At 44.8% G+C, this 27,702-nt stretch overlaps 2 protein-coding genes across 3 annotated transcripts in view; one reads left to right on the top strand and one right to left on the bottom strand.

Moving 5' to 3' along the window:
• The window catches only part of SMIM3 (small integral membrane protein 3), a 19,199-nt gene extending 7,674 nt beyond the window's left edge, over positions 1 to 11,525 (bottom strand). Inside the window, exon 1 of one of the 2 annotated variants that reach the window (XM_047731144.1) lies at positions 11,100 to 11,525. The gene's annotated coding sequence lies outside the window, so the exon portion shown is untranslated. Of the gene's footprint in view, positions 1 to 10,646; positions 10,781 to 11,099 lie in introns of those variants that run through there. The other variant, XM_047731143.1, reaches the window with a different exon arrangement.
• LOC125101143 (uncharacterized) lies at positions 9,698 to 27,702 on the top strand. The gene is made up of 4 exons (XM_047731779.1): positions 9,698 to 10,201; positions 10,318 to 11,100; positions 11,350 to 11,514; positions 27,438 to 27,702. The coding sequence occupies exons 2-4, from the start codon at positions 10,553 to 10,555 to the stop codon at positions 27,700 to 27,702; spliced, it is 978 nt and encodes a 325-aa protein (XP_047587735.1). The 5' UTR covers positions 9,698 to 10,201; positions 10,318 to 10,552.

The raw sequence follows: 27,702 nt of genomic DNA, 5'->3' as shown, positions 1-27,702 counted from the left end.
ATGATATCTTTAAAGCACTGAACAAAAATAACTGGCAAGGGTTAAGATGAAATAAGACATTTTCAGACAAAACAGAATTAAAATAGTAAATAAATAGTAAAAGAAATAGAATTAAAGTTTTCTAGATTTCTTGCATTGTCTGGAAAGGGCAGAAGAACCAAATAATATTAGACTTTGTTAAATCAGGGATATATACTGTAATCTCTAGGATAGTCATTTAAAAATAGTAAAAGAGTACATAACTTCCAGAGAAAAGGGAAAGAGGGAAAAATAGAACACATTGAATAAAGAAAACACAAAGAAAGATAGTAGATTTAAACTTAAACCAACAAAAACCACTGGCATATATATATAACTTTAAAATATATGCAAATATACATTTTTTATAAGAGACACATGGGGATTCAGAAAGATTAAAAGTTAAAGGACTATAGGGGTGCCTGGGTGGCTCAGTGGGTTGAGGCCTCTGCCTTTGGCTCGGGTCATGATCCCAGGGTCCTGGGATCAAGCCCCACATGGGCTCAAGCCCCTCATTGGCTCTCTGCTCAGCAGGGAGCCTGCTTCCCTTCCTCTTTCTGCCTCTCTGCCTACTTGTGATCTCTGTCTGTCAAATAAATAAATAAAATCTAAAAAAAAAAAAAAGTTAAAGGACTCAAATACCATCTATTCACGAGTTGTTTAAGCTAGTAGAATTATCTTACTGTCAGAGAAAGAGTTTTAGGCAAATAGTATAACTAGGGACACCAAAAAATAAAATGATTTTTAATTTTTCTGTACCTAATTTCAGAATTCTAAGGAGAAAGAGATTAAGCCACAGTGACACTGGGGGAGTTCAACACAACTCTTCTGAATACTGATAGAATGAAAAGTTTTTTTAAATCAGCTAAGCACAGAGAAGAGTTCTTAAATTAATAGTGATAGAATGAAAAGTTTTTTTAAAATCAGCTAAGCACAGAGAAGAGTTCTTAAATTAATAGTTTTCTATAATATATGATTTCCAATATAAAGTACTAAAACTAAATATAAAAAGTTAACATTTAAATTTTTATCTTTGGGAATAATTTTTATGTATTAACATATATATTATAATATTAAATTTAATATTTAAAATATATAATGGGAATATACATTATGCTATATTTATGTATATAAAATTCCCAATTATGTAGTAATATAAATTCATTTAATGGTATTGGAAGAAAATAACTTTGAGGATAAGTACATGAGAAAAAAGGGAAGGACAAAATACAGCATTAAAAAACAAGTTGAAAGCAGAATAATTTTAGTGTAAGAACAAGTGGTTTTTAGAACTGATTTCATATGCTAAGTCATTTGACCTAACTCACAAAACAGAAAGTTGGTTCTAGTATGCTCAGAACTGTAAAGAGGATATTTCTATAAAGCGATTGTGGTAAGTAGAACTCTAAAATGAGCCCCATAATCTCTGTTCCCTGGTGCCACCCCTCAGATTAGGTTAGGTCACATAACAAGCATGAAGGGATTTTGCAGATGTAGTTAAAGTTCCAGATCCCCTGACTTAAAAGTAAACAGAAAGATCATCCTGGGTGGGCCTGACTTAATCAGGTGAGCGGCCTTCAGCCAAGGACTGAAGCTTTCCCTGAGGTCAAAGACACTGCTCTGCTGGCCTTGAGTTATAAGAAACAAATCTGCCAACAATCTGAGTGAGCCTGCAGGCAGAGTCTTTCCTAATTCATCTTCCAGAGGGAAATACAACTTGGCTGATACCTTGACTGAAGTTTTGTAAGGACCCACCAAGGAAACTGTGAGGTCATGAATGTATTTTTAAGCCACCAAATTGGTGTTAATTTGTTATGGCAGTAACAGAAAACTAACACAGCAATACTATTTCATAATGGGTTTATTCTGTGAAGAAGAAATCTCTATAGAGTCATAGCATTCTAGAAATCTACATAGAATTTAGATACTACTTAGCTTAAACCACACAGCCTCCCTCCCTTCCATTTTATAGGTGAAGGAAATGACTTGCCCAAGGTCACACAGCAAGTTAAGGGCAGAACTGAGGGGAAAACTCAGGCCTCCTGGTCTGCATGCTCTTTTTTTTTTTTTTTTTTAAGATTTTACTCATATATGTGAGAGAATGAAACAGAGAGCGCACTCATGAGAGGGGAGAAGCAGACTCCCTGGTGAGCAGGGAGTCCAATGTGGGACTCAATCCTGGGACTCTAGGATCACCACCTGAGCTGAAGGCAGTTGCTTAACCAACTGAGCCACCCAGGCACCCCAGCATGCTCTTTTCAAATGCCATCGCTCTCCTGTTTAAGATGTTTACTGGGAGAAAGTAAGGAGTCCAGGTGGAGAAAGCAACAGGAGGGAACAAACTGATAGCAGAATGACAGCCAGCCAGGCTTCTTGATTCTACCTCTTTACTGCATAAAAGCCATGGGAGCCTTGATGCCCTGAGCCCTAGGCCACATCACAGTAGGTGGGACAGGTGAGATGGTTTTTCAGGGACACACACACACACACACATGCCCCTCAACCAAAAATAAGTCCTGTCAGAATCTCTGGTGAATGCAGTTCCATCCTGATTCAAGGTCCAAATGCAAATGAATCAAGGGAAGAAGGTAGTGGCGAACCCTGTAACTAGCACCCCTCACCGTGAGACCATCAGGGAAGAGGAAGAGACACGGGCACCTTACTCATCGTGGGAGAGCCCACCAAGGTGGAGAAAGGCACCATATGCGTCTGGGAGGAAGGATGGGACAACAGGCCTGGGTTCCAGCTCTGCCGCAACCCAGACTTCACCCAGCACAGCTCATTCTCCTCTCAGAAAGCACCCCCTCTACTCAGCGGTAGGGGTACTGAACACGCGGTTCTTGAATCAACAACTGCCCGAGCTCCTGGAGGCTGTAGGGTTATGGGAGTGCATCGGAACGGAAGGAATACTCGGGAACAGCGGGGAATTCTCCTCCACACTCCCACAACAGTGCTAAGAGCCCAGGCTCGGAGGCCAGCTGGCTTGGGTATCCATGTGACTCCACCACTTTCTTGCTGACCTGTGTCAGATAAGTTATCAAACTTCCTGATGCTTCCATTTACTCAGTTGAAAACAAAAGCAAAAATGGCCAAATAATAGTATCTTCCCCATAGGGTCAGTAGAAGTCCATGAGAGGATCACATATAGTACTTGGCAGTATTCTGACCCGTGACGGGCACTCCACAAACACTCACTCCATGATTAGTCATTCCTGGCTGGGGGGACGCGTGCACCCAAGCAAAGAGCCTCCCCCCGACCCCCGCAGTTAGAATTTGTTAGGATGCCTGACTCGGTGCATGTCTTCCCTTTATCAACCATTAATGTCCGTATTAATGGATTTTTAAAAATCAACCAATGACATGCTTGATTAACCTGACAGATTCCTCCAGTCCGAGCAGGAAACAGAAGGCGCAGCAATTCAGTAAACACGGACGGTGCCGTGATTCACGCTGGGCATCGAGGAGTGGGGGCAGAGATGGAGATGTTTGTCCCTAAGAAGCTCACCCTCTTCTGCAGGGAAAAGACACCGCTGGTAAACTGCTGGTTGCCATACAAGGCAGAACACTCCAACTTTGAAGGTGTAAAGCACACGCTCTTGGAGAAGAGGAAGGAAGCGGAAAGAGAAAGAGAAAGCAAGCAGGTAAGACGATCTTTGATCTGAATGCTGCTTTCCATCCTTATCAGAGGTGTGACTTGGGGCAAGTTACTTAAAATCTCTAAACCTCAGTCTTCTCGTCTTTAAAAAAATAGGGACACTAAGAGCCACTATATTGAATTCTACTTTTGTGAGGATTAAGCGAGACAACAGGCATATAGTCCTGAAACATAACAGATGCTCAAAGAAATACTCATCTTCATTCCTTTGCTCTTATCTAAGTAAAACAGAACGCTTTAAAAAGAAGGGGGACTGGGCGCCTGGGTGACTCAATCGTTAAGTGTCTGCCTTCAGCTCAGGTCATGATCCCATGGTCCTGGGATCAAGCCCCACATAGGGCTCCCTGCTCAGTGGAGAGCCTGCTTCTCCCACTCCCCTTGCTTGTGTTCCCTCTCTTGCTGCCTGTCAAATAAATAAATTTTTTTTAAAAAGGGGGGGGACTTTGGGGGCGCCTGGGTGGCTCAATGGGTTAAGCCTCTGCCTTTGGCTCAGGTCATGATCTCAGGGTCCTGGGATCGAGCCCCGCATCGGGCTCTCTGCTCAGCGGTGAGCCTGCTTCCTCCTCTCTCTGCCTGCCTCTCTGGCTACTTGTGATCTCTCTCTCTCTGTCAAATAAATAAATAAAATCTTAAAAAAAAAAAATTTTAAAAAGGGGGGGGACTTTGATATAGGCTTTGAAGAGAAGTAGGTGTTCAAAAGGAAAAAATAAAGAGAAAGGCAGAATGAATAGAATAGCTACATCAATGAAGCCCCGGGGTGCTAAAATATAGGGCGTGCCAGGGGGCATATGAAGCCCTTATGGCTTAGGCAAGAAGCTTAACCGTTCTAAGCTTCTGTTTCATCTGTAAAATGGGAACAGGAATAACTACTGGTAGTAGCTACTTGTTCGGGATATCTTGGGGTCTGAATGAGCTGATACCTACAAAGCACTGACTTCAGGCCATGCCTGGTACACATAAGGGCTTCATCCACGTAACACTGAGCTGGGGGACACAGCCGAACTCCTAAATTCAGAGCGTTCAGGGGCCCCACTCGGAGGCTGATCTAGGAAAGGACAGGGATAGTTTCAGACGCACAGCCTTTGAGAGTCTGTCCCGGCTTTGATCTCCGGCAGGAAAAGCACACCCTGCGCATCTGAGCCCAGGTAGCAATTAACTTCGGAGGCATTGCCCATGGTTATCCAACCGGTTTTACCACAAAGGAGCTCACTGAGGAAGAAGGCAATAAAATAAATGACTTCCTGCTGGCTGGCAAACTTAATTATCCCAAAGTGGGAGAAAAAGCAGACAGAGGCAGGTGGCTTCCTACAGGTGTGGCCTCGGGCCAGCACTGCCAGGGCTCTGAGCAGACAGCTCTGGGCACTGAGGCCAGAGAGCAGGCAGTGGGCCCCAGCTCTGAGTCACTGACGTCAGGGCCATCTCTTTGGGCATCCTGACAAATAGGGAGAATGAGGCTGACCGTTCCCACCCAGGGAGCAGACTCGGGGGCTTACCAGCATCATTCCACTGACAGGACCCCTTCCTAAGGCTCTACCCTCAGGAAGAGCTAGTGCAATCATCTGAGAAGAATGGAGCATCTAGGCCAGACAGAGAAAGCAAGTCCCGAGAAGAGGCTCCACTGACCACTTACTAGCCTGGGGCAGCTACTGTCCTGATTCCAGTCCTGCTTGCTGTTCCTTCTCCTTAGAATGCTCTTCCCTGCAGATCTTGCTTTTCCACGACCAGTGTCTCAGTGTCCAGGTCTCAACTTAAAGGTCACCTCTTTGGAAAAGCCTTTTCAGAACCACCTTGTTAAATCACTACCATCCTTCGGCCATCATGCTCTGTCTCAGACCTTGTTTTAATGTCTTCAGACACTGTTCACAATCTGAAAATTAGCTTGTTTGTTCGCTGGTGTGTGTGTTCTTCCTGGCTATCGTTACCCACTCAAATGCAAGCACAGGAGAGCAGACTTGCCTCCCGTTCCTGGCTGTACCGCCAGCACCGCTCACAGGCCCTGGTACACAGGGTGTGCCCACTAAACCTAAGATGGGTGAGGGGTGAGTACAGATAGACAGGAGAACTTCAGACATCAGTTTCGGTGGGACTTAGCTGTCCAGAAAGCGTCCTCACCCCCATGATCTTAAAAGTCAGAATCCCCTCTCGAAAACAAAATGCATCCTCTAACTTGATCACTTTCCGGGCTCTCTGCTCATGCACAAGGATTATGAGGGGCTCCTCCTTTCCCAGACTAGACTGTACCTACCAGGCAGAGAAGGGAGGAGGGCTGACCTTTCAGAAGAACGTTCTCTAGGTTTCCCTGTGCTCCAGAGCTGGGCATGGAGCTGAGTGTGGGGGTGGGGGAGTTGCGGTCTGCAGTAGGAAACTTTCCTTCTCTGTTCTCAGAACAGAAAGCTGATAAAAAGGGAGGGGATTTCCCAGGCTTACTCCTGGGGGGGGGGGCGAGCATCCCCATCTCACATTCACCCTCGGAGACAGTCCTCTTCCCCTTCTGTAATAGCCTCAAGCATTTACCAAGCCAAGCCATCTCACTAGGGACCTCTGTTCCAAAGACGGGGCCAGAGGAAGGGACGGGCAGGACACACAACTATCAAAAATGTGAAATGAATCAAATCAGAGGACTTTCTCCAATCACCCGAGGTCCCCGAGGAGCACTCTGTTCTTGTTTTGCCCCAATTGGCTTCCGTCTCCATCAAAATTCTTAACAGTCTAAAGACCTTTTCCCTGCCTGAGTTCCTATCGGCTCTTCTGTGGCTGGAAAAATGGAAAAACACCAGGATATTTCAAAGAGATCAGAAAGACAGCCAGAGCTATTCAAGTCTGCACGTACCCATTGGACCCAGCCAATCACAGAGTCTTAGAAACCAACAGGGAGCCAGCAGAGAAGCCCAGGCCAAATCCACAGCATCCTGCTTAAGCCTCTACCATCCATCACGGTTATTTACCAGTGACTAAGTGCGTGCTGTGTGCTGGGCCAACAAAGGAGACTCTCCTTGGGGTGGGCTGGGAGGGGGAGGGGGTAGTGTAGGTCAGTGACAAAGCTGCAAGGGCACCACAGTGCTGTGACTCCCCTACAAGCTATGTGATAAGGAACAGTCAATCTCCTAAAATACAGACAGCAGACAGAACAGCGGCCCTTCGAAGATGTTCACGTCCTGGTCTCTGGAACCGTGACTATGAAAAAGGAAGCATGACTCAGAGAGCAGAGTCATGAAAACAGGAGCAAAGGAACTCTGCAGATGTGATTAAAAGACTCTGAGATCAGGAAATTCTCTTGGACCACCAAGTGGGCCCAGTCTAATCACACGAGTCCTTAAAAGTGAAGAGAAAGGCAGGATGGTCAGAGAAACATGGCATGAGAAGCACCTGTCTCACCGTTGCTTGCTTTGAAGACAGAGGAAGTTGGCTATGAGCCAAGGAGTGAGGAGGTCTGTAGAAGCAGGGAATGGCCCCCAGCTGACAGCCAGCGAGGAAATGGTGACCTTGGTCCCAAAGCCACAGGAACTGAATTCTGCCATCAGCTCAAATTAGCGAGGAACCAATTCTCCCCTAAAGACTCCAGAAAGAAATTCAGCCAGCAACGCCTTGATTTTCTTCTAGAAAGACCCACATCAGACTTCTGACCTGGAGAACCATAACAAACAAATTTGATTTTTTTGAAGCCACTAAATTGATGTTATGTTGTTACAGCATTAGAAAATGAATGGAGGTGCCTGGGTGGCTCAATTGGTTAAGTGACCGCCTTCAGCTCAGGTCATGATCCTGGAGTTCCAGGATCGAGTCCCACATAAGGCTCCCTGCTCAGCAGGGAGTCTGCTTCTCCTGCTGACTTTTCTCCCCCCTCTCTCTCTTTCAAATAAATAAATTAAATCTTAAAAAAAAAAAAAAGAAAGAAAGAAAATGACTACACTGTGTGAGCCTAAGTCCCTCCTTCAAACTGGGCCTCCTTCTCTCATCAGTCAGTTGGAAAGGGTGGCCACGGTGATCCCTAAAGGTCCAGCTGGCTCTCCCAAGTCTTACTCTGCTCCCCTGACACCCTACCTCCTCTAGAGCCCTGACCCAGGTCGAGGACAGTCTTAGGTTGAAGGCCATTAAAGGAAAAAAAAGAAAAAAAGGACCAAGGAGTGGAGAAGATGAATCTTTAAAAGCCCCAAGGTGTTTCCTAAAATGCTACCCAGCATCGTCAAAAAAAAAGTCTCCCATTTTGCCATTTGTTACTTTCTTGACCATCCCCGAGAGGAATGAGGTGGAAAATCTGGGAGAGCAAGAAAAAAAATCTCCAGGATCAATTGGTAGAAGTTGGCCAGAGCACCGAGTTAAGGATTACCTAGCCTTGCAGAGATTCCAAGGTGCAAAGTCAGCATCAGCCTGGGGCAGGGGATTAGGACTGGTGACAGGCACGCCACACGTAGGTCACCAGCACTTGACACTGACTTGGGGAGTTTAGTTTTCTCTGTCATTCCTTCTCCCTCCTCCATTTCAATCTCTCTGATCCTATGTAGTTGGTCACCAGCAATTCACAAGTCCAATCGGCCAATCGGAGTCCAGATCACTAACATAAGAAAACTAAAGCTATGCACCACTAAGCGATGTAAAGCACACAGCGTAGTTGTTGAATCTGGTTTGCTGTCATCCACTATGCTAGCCAGGGATAGTTCCGGCCCATTCCTGGCCACCGCTGAGCTTTTCTCTTGGATGTTTCTGTTTCCCTAGTGAGTTGGAAGGATACTAGGGTTCCTAGCGATTTACTAGTCCAGTGGCTGTCAAATTCTTACTTATCCTCCCCTCAGTCACCCTGCAAGTAAGTGACAGAAGAAGATCTGAACCCAGATCCCCATAATTCCAGTGAGGTTCAGAGGTTCAGAGCATAGGCCCTGAAACCTGGGTGTAAACTGCAGCTTCCTGTGATCACGGGTGAGTCCCCTACGCTCTCTGGAGCTCATCTTCTCAACTATAAGATGGATAGAATGGTGGTCTCTACCTCATAGGATTGTGGTAAAGACTAAATGAATTAACACATGTAATATGCTTAGAATAATGCCTGGCTCATAGTCAGCACTCAGTAAATGTCAAGTACGATAATTTTTTTAAGTAGGCTCAACATGGGGCTTGAGGTCACTATCCGGAGATCAAGACCTGAGCTGAGATCGGGCGTCCGACACTGAGCCAACTGAGCCATCCAGGAGTCCCTCAAGTATGATCATCACAACATTTGGCTTGTCCGGCCCATTGGGGAGAGTGTCGCAGGGTGTGGTAACACCAGCATTTACTCCTATAAACTGTGAGTGTGAGTATACATGTCTATCTTTGAATCCACTGCCAACAGTGGCAGTGTAAGACCAATGAAGAGAAAGATTCTCATTCCTTGGAGACATTTCCTTCATCTGAAACAACAGAGAAGAAACAGATGCACGCTTTTTAAAAGAAGGATCAGAATACAGGTAGGAAAGCCCCTGAAACTGAGACTGCCACTTACTCCCTTGGCCTGTCTCACCTGGGTCCCATATGTGACCCAACCACAGGAGGCCCCCAAAGTCTCTAATTTGGTTTATGTCTCAAACACCTCACCCCAGCTCAGTGATTCTTAGGCTATGCCAGAGACAGGGGATCCCCAGACCTTTCACGCAGTGGAGCCCACAGCTGGGATGCCCTGAGAGGTCACTGTTAGGAACATTTGAGAGAGCATGACTTGTAAGCTCTGTGGCATGACTCATAACCCCAGGACAGCTGGAAACAGGAGGTCCCTGCTGCGGTGGAGAAGTGCTTCTTCTCAGCTTTTTCGGTCACTGCTGCATAAGTACATGATGTCCTGGGGCTTGGCTGGGCTGTCTTGCGTGTACTCACGGGACAGTTGACTGGCCCACGGAACCAAGAGAGCACATCACGCCCAGCCGTAGCCACCCAGCTGTTCCATCCCTACCTCATTTTACAGACGTGGAGAGCCGGGTCAAGATGGGGAAAATGCCTCATCAAAGTGACTCCGAATGTCTCCAGAGTTCCAGAGACTTGTCCTTCCCACCCCACCCCCACCCCCAAGCCCCATTGGGGCATTTGCAAGCCTTCCTATTTGCCCACTGCTGTGGTACCACAGGTCCTAGCAGCTGTTCAAGGAATCTTTGAGACGTCAATGTCTGAGATGCGGTCACTACCACCGCCAAGAACTCTGAGGACTCAATAGAGAAAGACCCCTGAGAACCGACCCCCCCCCCCAACCCGGGGTGCCAGCAGGACCAGGGTCAGTCAGGAAGAAAGGGTGCGGCTGCAGGAATAGGAGTCCAGCCCCGCTACTCAAAATAACAACCTCTCACAACTGTGCAGGTTTTCAAGGTTTACACCGCTCGTTCCTCCACACGTAAACAGTACTGAGCACCTATTTGCCAGGTCCTGGGCCAAGTGTTCAGGAGGCTTCGGAGATGGGCCACGGAGAGACAGTCTCCACCCTCAAGGAATTTGTGGAGGGGTGGGGAGAGAAGGGGTGGGGAGAGAAGGGGTGCAAGAGAACCCACGACTGGAACAACCAAGTCCGAAGTAAGGAGGCAGGAGGAGGATGGCACCTGGAAGGAAGGCTCCTCTCCATGATGCTCTAAAAACCCCCTCTCTCATTTGATTTCTGTACGCAGAAGATTATTTTCTCCCTTTCACAGATGGAGAAACAGGGCCGCGAGACAGGATGGGGAAACTGCTGGTGCGGGACCAAGGGAACCCACACCCCACTCCAAACTCCTGGTGCCTCCCACGCGGGGCTTTGGGAGAAGCCGCCGGCCGCGGGGCTGGGCTCACCCACCCGAGCGGCGGCTCCCGGGAGGCCCCAGATCGGCCGAGAAGGTGGCTTTGGCAAGTTCGGGGCTGAACAAAACAGAAAAGGGGAACGCAAAAGTGATGACGGGGAAGGAAGGAGGCAGAAGAGGGGGACGGAGAGGACAGTCGGGAGGACGCTGGGGTAGGAACTACGGGAGAACGGAGCCCCACTCACCCCGGGATCCGCAGAGCCTCTCCTCAGGAAAGCCCGAGGTCCCCGCCGCAGCCGGATCGCGCAGGGTCTGCCGGAGGCTCGGGGCAAGCCACGGCTCCAGCGCTTCCCCCGGCTCGCGGCGGGAGGCGGTCCAGCCCCGGGGGGCGTCTCGGCGCGGCACGTGCCCGGCCCTCGGAGCCCGCGGCGGCAGGAGCGCGCAGGAGCGGCCCGGACGCGCGGCTCGGCCCCGGGGCTGCGCTCAGCGGCGCTGGAATGCGCGGCCGCCAGGGACCGCCCCCGGAAAGCCCGGGCCCCCGGCCGCAGCCGCGCCGCCCCGCCCCGCCCCACCGCCCCCTCCGCGGCCCCGGATTCCTCTCCCGCCCCCGCGGCCGCCCTGGCTTTCCCTCCGGCCCCGCACGCCCTGCGTGCAGCCCCGCGCGATCTCTTCCGCCGTCGGGGCTCCGCTGTCCTTACCGTGAACACGGAGGGTCGGGCGGACCAAATTCCTTTCCGGCCAAAGTCTGGCGGACGGGAGGGGCCGAGACTCTCAGCTCCTGCTGGGCGGTATACGGAGTGTGGGATCCTTGACGAGCCGCTTCGCAAAGTGAGGCTAATGACACCTGTGTCCCAGCCCTGCTGTGAGGACAGACTTAGACGCCAGTGGGAAGCTGGTTGGTTGTCTGCTGTGACACTCCCCTGAGCATCCTGTTCGTTTTTGTGACAGCAGTGAGATGGCCCGATCCAGGGTGCTCATGGGCCCGGGAGAGCTGGCTTCTGAGGACTCCACGCTCCGCAGTTCCCGGCCCAGCTCCCACACTGGACAGTGCGACTGTGCGAGCTCCTGCAACCTCTGTGATGCACTGGGGACAGGGACTCGGGTCCCATCTTGGTACCCACAGCTTTTAATTCAGCAGTCGAGTGCTTTTCAGTCTTGCTCTAAAAAACAGGAGCCCAGGCCTTGACCATCAGTGTGACCTTGAGGAGCCTTGGAGCCCAGTAGTGTGTCAGTTTCTTCCTCTGCCCACTAAGTTGAGAACTAGCTATACTGCCTTCCCAGGCCTAAATCGGATATGGTGTGGGGGCTGAACTTAGCCCCTACTGCCTTCTCTGAGTCGGGGATGAGATCAGCAGAAATGACATCTAAATCATCACTACCAGATGCCAGTTTTTTTTAGAGCGGAAACAATGAGGATGAAGGGAATTGACATGAGAAATGATTTGACAAAAATTCTAGGAAATGTCACCCAACATGTTTTAATCAAAAGAGATGTGTGAAAACTTAAAAACAAACAAGTATCACACAATTCTGAATGTTTTAATACAAAACTCTCAGTGGAAAAAAAAAAGTTAAGGAGGACAGTCTCAATTTAATACAACATGTTCCCTGGTTAGTGGAAGGAGTAGGGGATTACTCTGGATGGACACCTGGTAACTCTCTGTGCCCGGTGTGAATGCGGGCTTCCATCGGAGAGAATGCAGAACCCCAGGGCTAGAGCCAGCACTAGCAAGACAGTCTGCCTTTCCCAGGTCACAGTTTTTCAGTACCTCTTTAATAATGATTTGCCCTGGCACCCAAAAGTGAGCCAAAAGAGAAAATTGAATAATAACCTATGGGAAACATACTACATTAGCTCTGTCTCAGCTGGGTTGATTTTGCTGAGGGAGCTTTGGAAGAGAAGAATAATGGATGCCGTGTTGGGGTAGGAGGAGGGGGAAAATAGCCAATTTCAGTACCAAACTTTGTTACAGCAAAACCAAGGGAACAACTTACATTTCACTTCCTTGGTCCTCAATTACAAGTACTCCAAAGGGAAACCATCAAGAATTTAAAATAATAGGGCCGCCTGGGTGGCTCAGTGGGTTAAAGCCTCTGCCTTCAGCTCAGGTCATGATCCCAGGGTCCTGTGTCGGGCTCTCTGCTCGGCGGGGAGCCTGCATCCCTTCCTCTGTCTCTGTGCCTACTTGTGATCTCTGTCTGTCAAATAAATAAATAATCTTTAAAAAAAAGGAATTTAAAATAATAATAATAATAATACTTACCAGAGATCCCCCTGATAGTTGGGGGGGAGGGGATTTGATGGAAAGAAGTTGTAGCCTAACAGCATTCTACCAAAATACTGCCTACCAGGGTCCCCACTAGGATACAATTTATCTCAGAAACCCTCTCAATGAATCACACCTACGCAAGAATTTTCTTCTTTCATATATTTTTCATTTGCACAAGTACATTTATTCAGCTTGGGGAAATAATGTGGTAAATTGGATTGGAAGCCACGAAACCAAAATTATGAGTCCATCTAAGTAGCTAAATGATCATCGATGCTTCAGTTCCTCACTCATAAAACAGTAAAATGAGGGCACCTGGGTGGCTCAGTCAGTTAAGCATCTGCCTTTGGCTCAGGTCATGATCTCAGGTCCTGAGATCGAGTCCTACCTCGGGCTCCCTGCTCAGCAGGGAGTCTGCTTCTTCCTCTGCCCCTCACTCTACTTGTGCTCGCTCTCTGTCAAATAAATAAATAAATAAATAGTAAAATGAGACCTATTCCTTCCATCTGATACAATTATTGTGTGTAAGGATTTTATTCTGTATTTCTTTATTCAGAACTATTCACTGAAAGTCTCATTTATATTCTAGGTACCGAGGAAGACAAATTCTCTTTATCGTTTGACATCTAGTGGGGGAAATGTTCACCATAAACAGGCAAACAAATAAAAAAGTAAAGCAATATCAATTTGTGGAACCGTGAAGAAGATAAAATGAGATGAGCTAATAGAGTGATGGAGCACATTTTATGTCTTATATGGAGATTGTAGTTAATCTGAATTTCTTAAATTGTTTGTATTATCAATGATTCTATTATTCTATAATATATAAGCTTAAATGTAATTTCTAAAGTATTTCATTACACTCTAGGAATTTAGACTGATATTAAATTATTGCCTGAATAATTTGTAAGGAAGATAGAATACAAAAACATTCATCACCAAGCATGGTTTGCGTGCATGCACACACACACACACACACACACACACACATTCCTTTTTCTCTTACTTTTACATGTTTGCGAGTGGATAAACCTTTGGGGTATATTAATGTATACGTTCAATTTTGCCACTTTAAGAAATGCAAATAGGATATGTGTAGCCATAAGAGGTTTTACAATGCTTGCTTTGCTGGTCTGTAAAATGTTTGTATCTTTCAAACCATACTCAGTTACTTGCCTGCAGTTATCTACTTGAGGAAATAGAAGGTAGTTACATTGCTTAAAAGATGTGATTTATGTGCTAAGAGAGTAGATCTTAATGTTCTCACCACGAAAAAGAAAGGTAACTATGTGAGAGGATGGAGGTGGTAGCTGATACCATGGAGGTGATCACTTTGCTATTTGTAAATGTATCATATTAACATGTTGTACACCTTAAGCTCATACTATGTTAAGGGTCAATTATAGCTCAATAAAGGAGGAAAAAAGAGAAATGGGTAGGATCCCATTTTACTCAATATGATGAAGACTTTAAAAATCTTTTTAAAATACACAAAATAAGATATGAACAAATGTATGAACATATCATTTTTCAAGAAGAAAAATCTAGTTTCTAACAATGCCAATTCTCTCAAATAAATGCATAAACCTAAAAAACATTGTAACTTATATGGGCCATTCAGACTATCTTAAGAATTGAAGTAGTAAAGAAATACAAATATAGAATAAGATTATGAGTGCAATTTTGTTATCAAGGGGAAAAAAGCAATTTCATCTTGAAGTAAAAAAAAAAAAAAAAAAAAAAAAAAACTATGCCTGAATGTGAAAGATTAGCAAGAGACAAATTTTGAATGGGTAAATTGTAGAAGTCTGATGAAAAGAAAACTTTGTTTCCTTGGTTTATAATACCTACAAATAATGAGTCTAGAAGGAAGCAATGAAATATGTTAAAATTTAGACAAAACTGGCTCTGTTTTAATGGGCTTACTCACAAGACTTTAAAAAGGTCTTTCTGGTAATTGTTACATTAATGCATGAGTAGAATTTGGTTTTGTTTTTCTCTATGTTAAAATGACAAAATGACCTTGGAATATTCAGTTTGGTTTTGTTTTTGTTTTTGTTTCTGGTTTTTGTATTTTTAGAAAGGCAGATTGCCACATGTAGTGCCTCATTTGGATGTGTCTGGAGTTCTGAAAGTTTGACTACATTGCCGTTCCCCAGAAATGGACCTTGAGATCTTGTTTGGGAGGATCTAGCAGGAGAGTGAAGCTTCTCATATACCCTCGATCCAATAATGGTCCTTCTCTATGGGAGAAGGTCATCCTCTTCCACTGCGCTCAGCTTCCAGGCAGGACACACAAGGAGCAGTGAGGGAGGAAGGGGACACCCACGTAGCCAGCTAGATCAGCCGAATCAACTCTGGCAATCAATGGGGTGATGTGTCGCAGCCAAACAGCACTCATATCCTCAGTTTCTTCTTAATAAGAGATAGTGAGGGGTGCCTGTGTGGCTCACCTGGTTAAGTGTCTACCTTCAGCTCAGGTCATGATCCCAGCATTCTGAGATCGAGCCCCACGTCCATCTGGCTCCCTGCTCAGCGCAGAGTCTGCTTCTCCCTCTGCTCCTCCCTCTGCTCCTGCTGGTACTCTCTCGCAAATAAATAAATAAATAAATAAATAAATATCTTTAAAAAAAAATAAGAGAGTGAAAGTTATTTTTAATTTCTGTTAATCTGCTCAAATAGCAGATATTCTATATCTGATCAGCATAACTTTTCTGTATTTTGTGCTCTGTCATGCCCTTGATTACTTAAAAACAAAACAACAGAAGTTCCTCATTTCTTAAATAGCTAACATTCCTTATAATGATACCTACAGTTGTGTTTATTTAGTACTAGTGTGTTGTCACTCTGATCAATAGCCAGCCAAGCTACAAACCATTCATGGTTCCCAAGCATCTATGCTTCTGTCTTAAGCTAGGGATGATTCTTCTTTGAAAATACCTTCCCAAGATCAGTTGGATAGTTTACAAAAATGTAATGTGTTTTTACATATCAAAGCATCTTTGCTGCTTTATAGATAGCTGAACTACCAAAGGCTTGGTCTCGCACCTGGTCATTCATAATCAGGAGGGATAGTAGGTAGAATTAGGTATGTTTGAAATGCTCCATATGTCTTAATTGGCTCAATACTGTTATAAGATTTGTGTTATATGCTAAGCCCACAAAATGAAATAAACTAACCAGTCAAAAAAGTACATTCTAACTTCCCCATGTTTATTTTGAAGAGTAGATTTGTCCTGGGGGGCGCCTCGGTGGGTCAGTGAGTTGAGCATCTAACTCTTGGTTTCTACTCAGGTCATGAGCTCAAGGTTTTGAGACCGGGCACTTTAATGGGCTCCACGCTGGGTGTGGAGCCTGATTAGCATTCTCACCCTCCTTTTCTCTACCCCTCCCCTTCTCTAAAAAAATTAAATAAATAAAAATAAAAGTGGATTTGTCGCTGTGCCCATGTCCACAGTACACTCTTGAGAAAACACAGACATAAAAAAAAAAATAATAACCCAATAGGATTTTACTCTATTCTGATATGGTTGTCTAGTCTAATAAGTTAACAGAGGCTTCAGTCGAATCAGCAACAAGTGGTTTTTGCTTTCTTTACACATATACTTGAAGTCCTAAAGTGTCTTCAACAAAGGACAGTCCCAACAACTTGGTGAGAAAGATTGTACCAGATACTCTTAACTGGAATAGATTTACAGAGTCTGGCTTCTCACCATAAGCTAGCATTGCGACCACACGTAGCTATCTATAGACTGAACCACAGGACTGAATCGGGATTGTTCAGACTCTTTTTAGACCAGAGACAAAAAACTTCATGGAAGTATACTGTTGATCCCAAGTTTATGAATCAAGAATCAATCACATTAGCCAAATAAGTTCACGAAAGGAATGTAATTGTAGTTATTTGTTTTAAAATATTATTGGATTGTTTTTAATGCTTTGTATTTGATGTATTTATTATAAGGAAGTCTTTTTTTCTCCTTTTTTCTTCTTTTATGCTTTCTTCTCAATCTAACTATAAGGCTCAATTTAGCAAGCTATGCTTATCAAACTAAAAGGAAATATTTTTTAATGATATCTTGTTCCTACTGACCCCTCAGAATTCAAGAGTGAGCACTTGACTGAGTCTCTAGCAATGTGATTTATTTGTAAAGATTGAAAGAAACTGTCATCCTATTTACCAAGATGTAACTGGACAAGTCAATTACCAAACAAAGCCATCTAAAGGGTTTTATATTTGAGAAAAAAATTCATTTAATTGGCTATGATCTTGTAACCATTAAGGAAGAAGAGTTGTGCTTCCTGTGTGTACAGTGACGTCCCAGGAGACTGTTCTGGTGAGCCTGTTCTGTGGATCATACAGTCCCAACAGATGGTAAGATAGTAAAAAAGATCACTTGCTGGCAGGTCACCAACCTTAGCAAATGTTGGGGACCTTGAGAAAAGATGAAGTCTCTTACTTTTAGGGACTGCAAGTGGAGCCTGATAGAGATTAATTTTTTAGCTTTGGTTTTCTGGTACTGGAATAGATGAGCAAAGACATCAATCACTGAATAATTAAAACATTAACACCAGAAAACACCCACTTGATACTAAAGAAAGCAGCAAAGAAGGAATAAAGACAAAAAATACGTATGAGATATAAAAAACAGTAAATGAAATGGCAGATGTAAATTCAACTCTATTGATGATAATATTGAGTGTGAATGAGTGACACAGTCCAATCAAAAGGCAGAGATTTTTCAGACTAGATAAAAACAGAATCCAACTATATGCTATGTACAAGAGGACACTTTTGATTCAAAGACCTGAATCGATTGAAAGTAAAAGGACAGAAAAAAATATATGACTCAAAGCAAACAGCAACCATAAGAAGGCTGGAGTGGCTGTACTGCTAACAGGAAAAAAATAGACTTTTAAACAAAATGTTACTAGAAACAAGGAGGCACATTTTATAACAATAAAAGTGTCAATCCATGAGAAAATTGTAAACATTTACTCACCTAGCAACACACATACACACACACACACACACACACACACTATAAAGGCTGATAGAATTGAGGGGAGAAAGAGACGATGTGATAATAATTTTCAGGGACTCTCATACCTCACTATCAATATTGGATAGAACAAATGGACAGAAGATTAACAAGGAAATACAAGAATTGGACAGCATTATACACAAGATCCAAAAGGCAGATCTACCCAGTGACAGAAGAATACCCATTCTTTTTACACGCACACAGAATGTTAGACAGATTTCCGGCCATAACATAAGTCTCAATAAATTTAAACTGACTGAAATCTTACCAAGCATGTTCTCTAATCAGGCAACGTGTAATTGGAAATGAATAACAGAAAGAAATTTGGGATATTAATAAATATGTGGAAATTAAACAGCATACTACTAAATAACCAGTATATCAAAGAAGAAATTACAAAAGAAATGAGAAAACGCTTTAAGATGCATGAAAATGAAGACACAACATACAAAACCCTATGGAATACAACTAACGCAGCAGACAGAGGAAAATGTATAGGTATAAAGACCTACATTAAAAAGGAAGAAAGATCTCACATGAACAACCTAAACTACCACTTAAGACACGAAAAAAGAAGGGCAAACTGAACCGAAAGGAAGAGAAGGAAGGAAATGATAAGAATTAGAGTTGATATTAATGACAAAGAGGATAGAAAAATAATTAAGAAAATCAATGAAACCAAAAGTTGCTTCTTTGAAAAAATCAACAAGATTGACAAACTTTTAGCTATACGAAAAAGGAAAAACAAAGATGGCCCCCAAACTTGTGTGTATATTGCCCTCTAGGGCATTAACCAATTTTACATCCAACTGGTCAGTCTTTTTTTTTTTTTTTAAGATTTTATTTGTTTATTTGACAGAGAGATCACAAGTAGGCAAAGACGAAGGCAGAGAGAGAGAGGGAAGCAGGCCCCCCACTGAGCAGAGAGCCCAACTCCATCCCAGGCTGAGATTATCACCTGAGCCGAAGGCAGAGGCCTAACCCACTGAGCCACCCAGGCGCCCCCAACTTGTCAGTCTTATTCCAGCATTTTTTTCTCATCCTGCCAGTTCCTTCCCTAAACATTTAAGTAAAACTTTGATGCATGCTCACTGTAGGTATGTATAAAATTTATATTTCAAACATTTTCAAAATTACACGTTGAGAAACTGCTTGGAGAGAACTCAGGGCTGCAAACAGATCCCAGACTCCTTAAACTCATGCCATCCTCCCTAAATGCCCCAAATCCGCAAGCAAAAGGAGGTGTGTGCTCATGTAGTTTAGAGATTTTAAAAATTTGAATTTGAATCCTGATTCTGCTAGCCACTAACGGTGTGACCTTGGGCCAAGTATTTAATGTCTATGAGCCTCAGGTTTCCTTTCTACAAAATGTGAATGACAATGCCTTCCTTGAGGGGTTTTAGTTAGGATGAAGTAGGATCAATTGAAATCATAAATGCGAAAGAGCCTGTGACTAGTAAGCATTACCTATTTTTATACATAACATGTGTGGAGCATATATTCATGTATGGCTTTTTCTGGGCCCTGAAGTAGATGTCTTATTGTCCTCTAGAACATTAACTAATTTTGCATCTTATTTATCAGTCTTGTTTCAGCATTATTTGTCATCTTATTGGTTGACTGATACTATTGACAATTCTCCCCTTCCTGCACTTTCAATAAATTAAGACACTGCATGTCCAAAATTGAAGGGAAAATTAAAGACCATTTGAAGCAAACCTCTCTTTTACATGTGGGGAAACTAAACTGAGGCTCAGGTGACTGAGCAGCTTCCCAAGGTCACCAGCTGGTCATTGTCAAAGCCAGAAGATGAGCCCAGGACTGTCTAAATACAGAGCCAAAATCCTATGTCACAGCACTGTCGATTTTGGGTGGGGTCTGATTTTCTCAAGGCCCTCAGTTCAGAAGTTGCAATATTGGTTGCAATATTTTCCTTTAGATCACCGGCACCTGGTGCAGAATGATGCTCTCTGTGGGTGAATAAATGACAGGATGTGGAGAGGAAGATGAGAAGTCAATGAAGACTTCTCTTTCTGGTTCTGAGGTTGTGCCTAAAGGCAGTTGGGTGCTTGAAGACTTACAGCATTCGTCATGGCTCTTTAAAGAAACCGAGCCAGTTGGGCGGGGTGTGTGTGTGTGTGTGTGTGTGTGTGTGTGTGTGTGATCAGCTCATTAACAGTGGAGGTATGCAAGCAGAGACATATTGCAGAGGACTCCATTGGAATGGTGGGGGGCGGGTGAGATGGGGAAAGTGAGTGCACCATGTGCACGAGGGAAAGGGCACTGAACTAGCACCAAACAGTTCTAAACCATGGCTCATCAATAATTTGCCATGAGACCTTCAATGAGTCCCTATCCCTCTTGAGGGTCTTTTGGCCCCAAAAGTGAAAAGAACTAGTTGAACTAGTTTTTCTTTGAAGTCACTTGCATTTCCAATATCCTTTCAAAGCTAAGACTCAGGATCTTAAGATCACTACAATTCTGAGTTACAAGCATATCCATGCAGCATAACCCATCTTGTTCCACTTATGGAAATGTCCAGCTCAGATATCCACTTCCTGCTTACAGGTCCCTCAACAACTCGGTTCTTCCCCAAAAGTCAGGCACTGGGCAGCAGAACTCCTGAGATAACTGTTCTCTCCTTTCCCCTCCCTCCTCGGAACAACTCCCAAGAGCATTTCCATTGTACAGATCCTTAAGCAAATGCCATCTTCTCTTTGGGGAAGTCCCTCTGGCTTGCTAACTTGCAAAAGAAACGTGCCTTTAACCTAAAAACTAGATGCAGGAATTATTATTTTTATTTTCATTACAATCTTTTCTATCGAAGTTGAAAGACCTCATTGAACTAATGATGAGGCAAGAAGGGAAAATGATAGGGTTTTCCAAACCCATGGCATTTGAGATGAAAACAAGTTGCCAGGCAGACAGGAAGGAAGAAATGGAGACAGAAGACTTCCACATAACAGCTTTCAGGCAGAGGGATGGTCACGTGGTCTCCAGAGTGCGGTTGTAATTATCTGCATTCACTCGCATGGCTTAATTCCAAAGAGTTCAATTATAACCCTCATGTAGCTGAGAGGAAGAGAATGCCTATTACTGGCAGATATCACAGTCCAACCAGTATAATCTTCTTAATCCTTTAAAGATTTATTTATTTGTTTACTTATTTATTTTAGAGAGAGAGCATGAGCAGGAGGGGTAGAGGGAGAGGGAGAGAATCCCAAGCGGACCCTGTGCTGAGCGGGGAGCCCCATGTAGGGCTCCATCTCACAAGCCGGAGATCACACCCTGAGTCGAAACCAAGAGTTGGATGCTTAACTGATGTGCCACCCAGGTGCCCCCAGCCAGTATAATTTTTGAAGTAAACTGTGATCTCAAGGAAAAAAAAGTTGGGACACCTGGGTGGCTCAGTCTGTTAAGTATTGGCCTTTGGCTCTGGTCACAATCCTGGGGTCCTGGGATCGAGCCCCAAGTAGGGCTCTGGCTCAGTGGGGAGCCTGCTTCCTCCTCCACCCTCTGCTCATTCTCTTTCTTTCCGTCTCTCTCTCTCTCTAATAAATAAATAAAACCTTTAAAAAAAGAAGAAGAAAAAATATACAAAATAAAAGCCTTTGTCTTTATTTTTTTTCCAAAAAAAGATTACCTAAAGAATGTTTCTTCTGGGTGGCTCAGTTGGTTAAGCGTCTGCCTTTGGCTCAGGTCATGATCCCAGCATCCTGGGATCGAGTCCCATATCGGGCTCCCTGCTCAATGGGGAGTCTGTTTCTCTGCCCCTCTCCTGGCTGGTGCTTTCTCTCTCTCTCTCTCTCTTGCTTGCTCATTCTCTCTCTGTCTCTCAAATAAATAAATAAAATCTAAAAAAAAAAAAAAGGCACTTCTTCAGCGTTTGCTGTGTAGCAAGGATCTTCCATGCATCATATCACTGAGTCCTTGCAACAATTCTGTGGTGCAAACATTATTAACCTCCATTGTACACATGGGAAAACGGAGCCCCAAAGAGGACATGCTGACTTGCCCAAGATTACTCAGCCAGGAAGTGGCAGGACCGTACCTAGTATCTTGCAGCTAACTGCCTCCTACTGGGTTCAGGCATCTGGAGCCTAGCCTTTGTTCTCTGCTCCAGGAGGAGTACTTCCCGCCCCAGGTGATGCACAGTGTATGACCTCGGTCAGGCCATTAGATGCATGACTATGATAGAGGGGGGAGGACAGGAATTGGGGGAATCAAAAGGAAAAATTTTTTTGAAACCCAAACAGTGCTATTAAATTTTAGAGAGTATTGGTAAATATTATTCAGTTCGTTTATTTTTTTTGTCTTTAACCCCAAACCCTTTTTTAAGTTTTTATTTATTTATTCATTTAAGTATCTCTACACCCAATGCGGGGCTCGAACTCATGACCCAGAGATCAAGAGAGATCAAGAGTCAATGCTCTTCTGACTGAGCCAGCCAGGCGCCCCTAGTTGTTTACTTTAAATATGCGTGTAAGTTTTATTTGTCCCTCTGGAATCACCCTCCACACCCCCCCCCCCAGGAGCAGCCCTTGGCCAAAGATGTGGTAGAGGGATTAAACACTTGACTCCTTCACCCTTTGATGGAGATGTTTTGAGGCGTGTGTTTATGTTGTTCCCCAGAGTTTCTCTGTGGGACTAAGCTCCAGCCACCAGGATTGCCTGTTTAACGACCCAGTTTTATCGGCCTCCTCTTCCCTGTACCAGTTCTTCACTCCTCTACTAGTGCTTCCTGAACCTCTCCATAGATGATTTCACTTAAACCCTCATCTGGTTGTCTGCTTCAGAGGGAAGCAAAACTAAGATAGGTTTCCTTGATGTCCGACCTCCTGCAGGGTTCGGCTAAGGGGGAAATGATAGCAGAAGCTGAGGCATTTTGCATTGTACCTTCTGCCCTGAGGATGCCAATGCCCGGCTCTGTCCTGGACCCAAAGGTCCCAGCTCCTGCTCCTGTCAGGGGGCCCTCTTCACATTGCTCTAACTCCAGGTTCCAGTAAGTGCTCCCTCCCCTTACCCCTTCAGACCTCAGGCCATAAATAGCACCCCGCTTTTACTAGCCCTGGGGTGCTGCAGTATTCCTTGTGATTACACTCCACTCCACTCACGCTCTCAAACAAAAACACTAACTCAAATAGATGGGTGCCCCGCCGTGTCTATTGCAACATTATATACAACAGCCAAGATATAGAAACCTAAGTGTCCATCAATGGATGAATGGATAGAGAAATTGCGGTGTGTATACAATGGGTATTATTGAGCCATAAAACGAATGAAATCTTGTCACTCGTGACAACATGGATGGACCTCACAGGCATTTGTGAAGTAAAATAAGTCAGACAGAGGAAGACAATTACCCTATGAGCTCTTCACTTACAGATATGCCCTGGAATGTCCTACAGATAGAAGCTAAAACAAACACAAAAACAGAAAAACTTCCCTGTGATGGCAGGAAGATTCTCAGACGAAACACTGACAGCTCAAAATTTAAAAGGGCTCCCCAGATAGGAATCGTAAGAGGGGACCAAGAGGCACAGGGGGGAGTATAGGCAAGACTGAAAATCCCAATTATCCAAACATAATAAGAGAAATCAACTTGGTGGTCATTTGGTAAGCTAGAGATCCAGTTTCACTCCACACAAACTTCCTCTTTCTGAACCTGTTTTTCCACGTGTGAATGAAGGCATTAGACTAAACTTGGTAGCCTAACAGCAAATACTTACTAGCAACGTAGTATCTTTTATGCTCTACCCACTTTAACTTTCATTCACTTGTTTTACCTTCACAGTAAAGGATAAAGCTTGTTTGCAAGAGCCCTTGACACTGTTCCAAAGGGGCTGGGCTCTCCCCCACCAGTGTCCCCTCCTCAGCCCGTGCTGGAGCTCCGAGGATCTGATGAATGTGTTTAGCAACGGACTGGCTCTTCTCTTGGTCTCTTGTGAAATATGCTTTCCTGTGTGGTAACCCTCATGCTTTGTCATTTGGAACAAAGTAAACTAGAGACCGGAGAAGTTAGGTTCATCCCCTTCTTTTAAACATAAAAGCATCCGATCCTTTCCGTGATGTTTTTATTTTGACCTCAGAAAAAAGAAACAGATCGTCTTGATAAAGAAATAAATTTCCAGTAGCTGAATTCAGGCAAACCATGAAATGGATTATTCCCAGACCCAACACAGGCCTCTTTGATGCGTGACTCCAAATCACCCTTCATGTGGCAGTCTGCGTGTGTGACATGCCCAAGCTGGGCAGCAGCAAATCCCGTAGGCTCTACCTTCAAAATATAGTCAGAATTTCTGGTCCATGGCACGGTCACATCCTGCCTGGATTACTACAGTAATCTCTGAACTGACCCCTTGCTTCTATCTTTGTCTTTCTGCAGTCCATCTTCAAAATGGCATCCAGAGTGACCCTTGTAAAATGTAAGTTAGATCATGTCACTGTTCAGCTTGAAATTCTGCAATGGCTCCCTACTGCCTAGAGCAAAAATACATTGTCCTTAAAATGCCTTTCAAGATCCTACATGAGCTGCACCCTCCCCTTTACCTCTGAGACTTAATTTCCTAAACCTCCCCACCTTGCTCACTCCTTAACAGCCCCTCTGCTTCCTTGCTGTTCCTCAGTTAGGTCTGAGAGACTTTGCTGTCCTCTGCTCGGAAGGCTGTTCCTCCAGATAGCCACCAGCCTACTTGCTATTTCCTTTAAATATTTGCTCAAACCCAGCCTTCTCACCAGGCCTACCCTGACCACGCGATCTAAAACTACAGTCTGCTTCCCTTCCCCCACTTTTCTTTTCTTTTTCTCTTTCTTTCTTTCTTTTCTTTCTTTAAGATTTTATTTATTTATTTGACAGAGAGAGAGAGAACAAGCAGGGGGAAGGTCAGGCCTCTAGAGGGAGAGGGAGAAGCAGGCTCCGCACTAAACAGAAAGCCTGACTTGGGGCTCAATTCCAGACCCTGGGATCATGACCTGTGATGAGAGCAGACACTTAACTGACTGAGCCACCCAGGTACCCCCGCCTTTCTTTCTTTACCTTCTAAAAGAAGGAATTGCTTAAATATCAAAAGGAAAATATTTTTTTTTAATTCACTGACTTCCATCTGCCAGCAAGTTCCAGACAGTTGAAGGTAATATTCATGTCTTCAACAAATGCTTATCGAGTGCCTGCTGTGTGTCAGGCATTGGGTTAGGCAGAAATTCAATCTTCAATTCCATTTTAGTCAAATCAACAATCAATACACTGGTGGTCTAGAAGCCAGGTTCAGAGTTAGATGGTGAACTGTGTAGAGATGGGGGTCCAGCCAAGCCATAATGAAGGTAATAAACTTGGAATGAAGACCTGTGTTCAAACCTTCACGTCACCTCTAACTTCCTCTGGGGTCTTCCCCCAAATCCTTTCCCTTTTCTGGGATGGCTTTAGCTCATCTTTACAGTAAGGAAAGCAGACTAAATAATCTTTAAGGTCATTTCTGGCTCTACTGTTCCATGCTCTTACCCGTATTTCACGAGAGCTACAGTCTCTAGGGCTAATTGTGAGTTCCCAGGGGTGAGTTGGCAAACAAGTAGGAGGAGGAAATGAGTGGAGTGCATGGCCACGAGTTGTCTGTCCCTTATGAGCCAGCACTTCAGGGGCCAGAGGTCTGCCTTAAGCACTAGCAGCAGTTGGGTAGCAGCTGCAGTGGTTAGCCCGAGGTCACCCTGTGCCTCCTCCAGCTGAAGGAGGACACCCAGCTCATGTCTCCGCGTCCTCAGGAGAGCACAGAGGAAATGTTCCATGGGGCCACAGAACTGACGTCAGCTTTCCGTTGGTCTACTAAACCCAGAGAAGGGAGAGTGTATGGGACAAGCTTTGCTTTGGCTTGAGGTGTGCTTGAGAAAATCCCATGGAAGCCAAGGGGAGAGCACTCTAGAGATGTGAGTGAATGAAAAACAGGCTCTCCTTGTTTTTTAAGTGTTGTTAGAGGAGCAAGCGGTTTCTTACTCAGCTGTGGATATGAATTAACAGATGCGGCATGAAGCAGGGAAGTTCATTTATAAAATCAGAAAACATAATACTGGGGCACCTGGGTGGCTCAGTTGGTTAAGCATCTGCCTTCTGCTCAGGTCACGATCCCCAGGGTCCTGGGATTGAGTCCTGCGTCAGGCTCCCTGCTCAGTGGGGAGCCTGCTTCTCCTTCTCCATCTGCTCCTTCCCCACCATCCCCACTGCTGGTGCTTTCTGTCACTCTTGCTCTCGATCACTCTATATCAAATAAATAGAATCTTAAAAGAAAACAGAAAATGGAATACTGTACCGGGAATCAGAAAACCTGTGGCATATTTAACTTTCTGTGTCTTGTTTCTACTGTCCAAAAGATGCAGGGATTCAAGCGGGATCTTTCTGGTATGTGATGATTCTAAGTCATCCATCTGCTACACCAGGATGCTATCATAGGCAGGAGACAGTAAACTCCAACCCATGGCTACTGTCTGTTTCTGTGAAGCCTGCAGGCCCCACTGAGGTGGCCTGGCACTGTAAGCCTTGGCAACCAAGCCAGGCATCCTTCTGTGCCCCTCTTTCCCTCACTGCTCCCAGGGCCTGCCTCCCAGCCCAGTACCTGTGCCTTGCTGCTGTCTGGGTCTACGCTGGTAGCTACCTACACTGGGGATTCTGCTACTGGTGACTGCCAGTCACTGAGCAGAGGAATCTCAGTCTGCCCCAGCTGAGATGGCCAGGCTCTCTTGGGAGGAGAGCAGGGCACCCAGATGCAGGTCACTGGGGAAGAATGTTAAACTGAGCACGATGGCAGTCTTTCTGTCCTGTCCTTTACCCCACCCCCTTGCCACTGGCCATTCCCTTTGCTGGGAGAAAGTCTCCAACTTGTGGCAAGGTGTGCCCCGCATCCTGCAATGGGCAATCCAGAGAGATGGAACAGAAGTTTTCTCTCTTGTTATTATATAGCTACATGATATCCTTGATTTTACCTCTTGGCCTGCAAAGCCCAAAATATTTGCCAACTGGCCCTTTACAGAGCAAGTTTGCCATCCCATGGGCTATCACATAATCTGTAAGATGGTACGAGTATGGAGTTAGGTGACTGGGTTCATCCACTACCTATTGGCGTGAACTTGGGCAAGGTCCTTAACTTCTCTGAGCCTGTTTCCTCACCTATAAGATGGAGTTTGTAGTGACAGTAACTGCCATAGGCTCGTCGTATGTGTATGCTGGGTGACTTGCAAACAATACCTATCAGGCAACGTGAGCAGATTTAGCAATTTGTGCATGTAAAAATAGTCCCAGATGTATGTCATCAAACAGAATTTATTGAGTCCCTATTCTGGGCCGGGCCTTTTGCCAGACCATGGTCTGGAGGGGAAGACAGATTTGCTAAGAAAACAAAAACAATGCAGTATGTCCATTGCTCTAATGGGACACAGCTGTGGGACAAATGCGAGTGTGTCCAGTTCCCTCTTTGTAGGTCCAGACAAGGTTTCACTGGGGAAATGAAACTTGAGCCAGCAAGCAGATGAAAGTCACACCTGGCGAAGGGAAGTGCACATCCAGAGGCATGACGGCTGACAAAGACATTGCATATTCTTGTTGGGGGCCCAGCAAGAGTTAGATAGGCCTTGAGTCTGAGTAGGCAGTGTCTGGAAGATGAGCCTAAAGAGGTAGGCAGGCCCCAGGGCCTGGGGTACCTTATACGTTATCCCAAAAGTTTGGTGGTATCTCCTGTAGGTGTTGGAAAGCCATTGGAGAAAGCAGAACAACAAAAAAGGATCAAGATCAAAATCTGGCTTTCAGAAACATTGCTCTGGCTCAGTGTGGAGAGCAAACCGAGGAGCAGTCAGGAGGTTATGACACACCCAAGAGAAAACTGGTGAAAACCAGTGAAGGTGGTGACTGTGAGAATGAAGAGAGGCAGTGGCTGAGCTACGCAGGATGTAGGATTGAAAGGCAAGCGTCACCTAGGAAGTCTCCAGCTTTTTGGATGGGGAGCTAG

This window comes from Lutra lutra, chromosome 5 (assembly GCF_902655055.1).
Source record: "Lutra lutra chromosome 5, mLutLut1.2, whole genome shotgun sequence".
Classification (NCBI taxonomy): domain Eukaryota; kingdom Metazoa; phylum Chordata; class Mammalia; order Carnivora; family Mustelidae; genus Lutra; species Lutra lutra.
The sequence above is the reverse complement of the archived record's forward strand: the minus strand, read 5'-3'. Positions and strand labels throughout refer to the sequence as shown.

What these genes read in the sequence shown, in the direction of transcription:
- LOC125101143 (XM_047731779.1), top strand. Translation starts at nt 10,553, where the DNA reads ATGACGGGGAAGGAAGGAGGCAGAAGAGGGGGACGGAGAGGACAGTCG. An exon ending in GGGGCTCCGCTGTCCTTACC is followed by an intron (nt 11,101 to 11,349) that starts GTGAACACGGAG and finishes TTTTTGTGACAG; the next exon opens with CAGTGAGATGGCCCGATCCA. An exon ending in GGGACTCGGGTCCCATCTTG is followed by an intron (nt 11,515 to 27,437) that starts GTACCCACAGCT and finishes TATCTCCTGTAG; the next exon opens with GTGTTGGAAAGCCATTGGAG.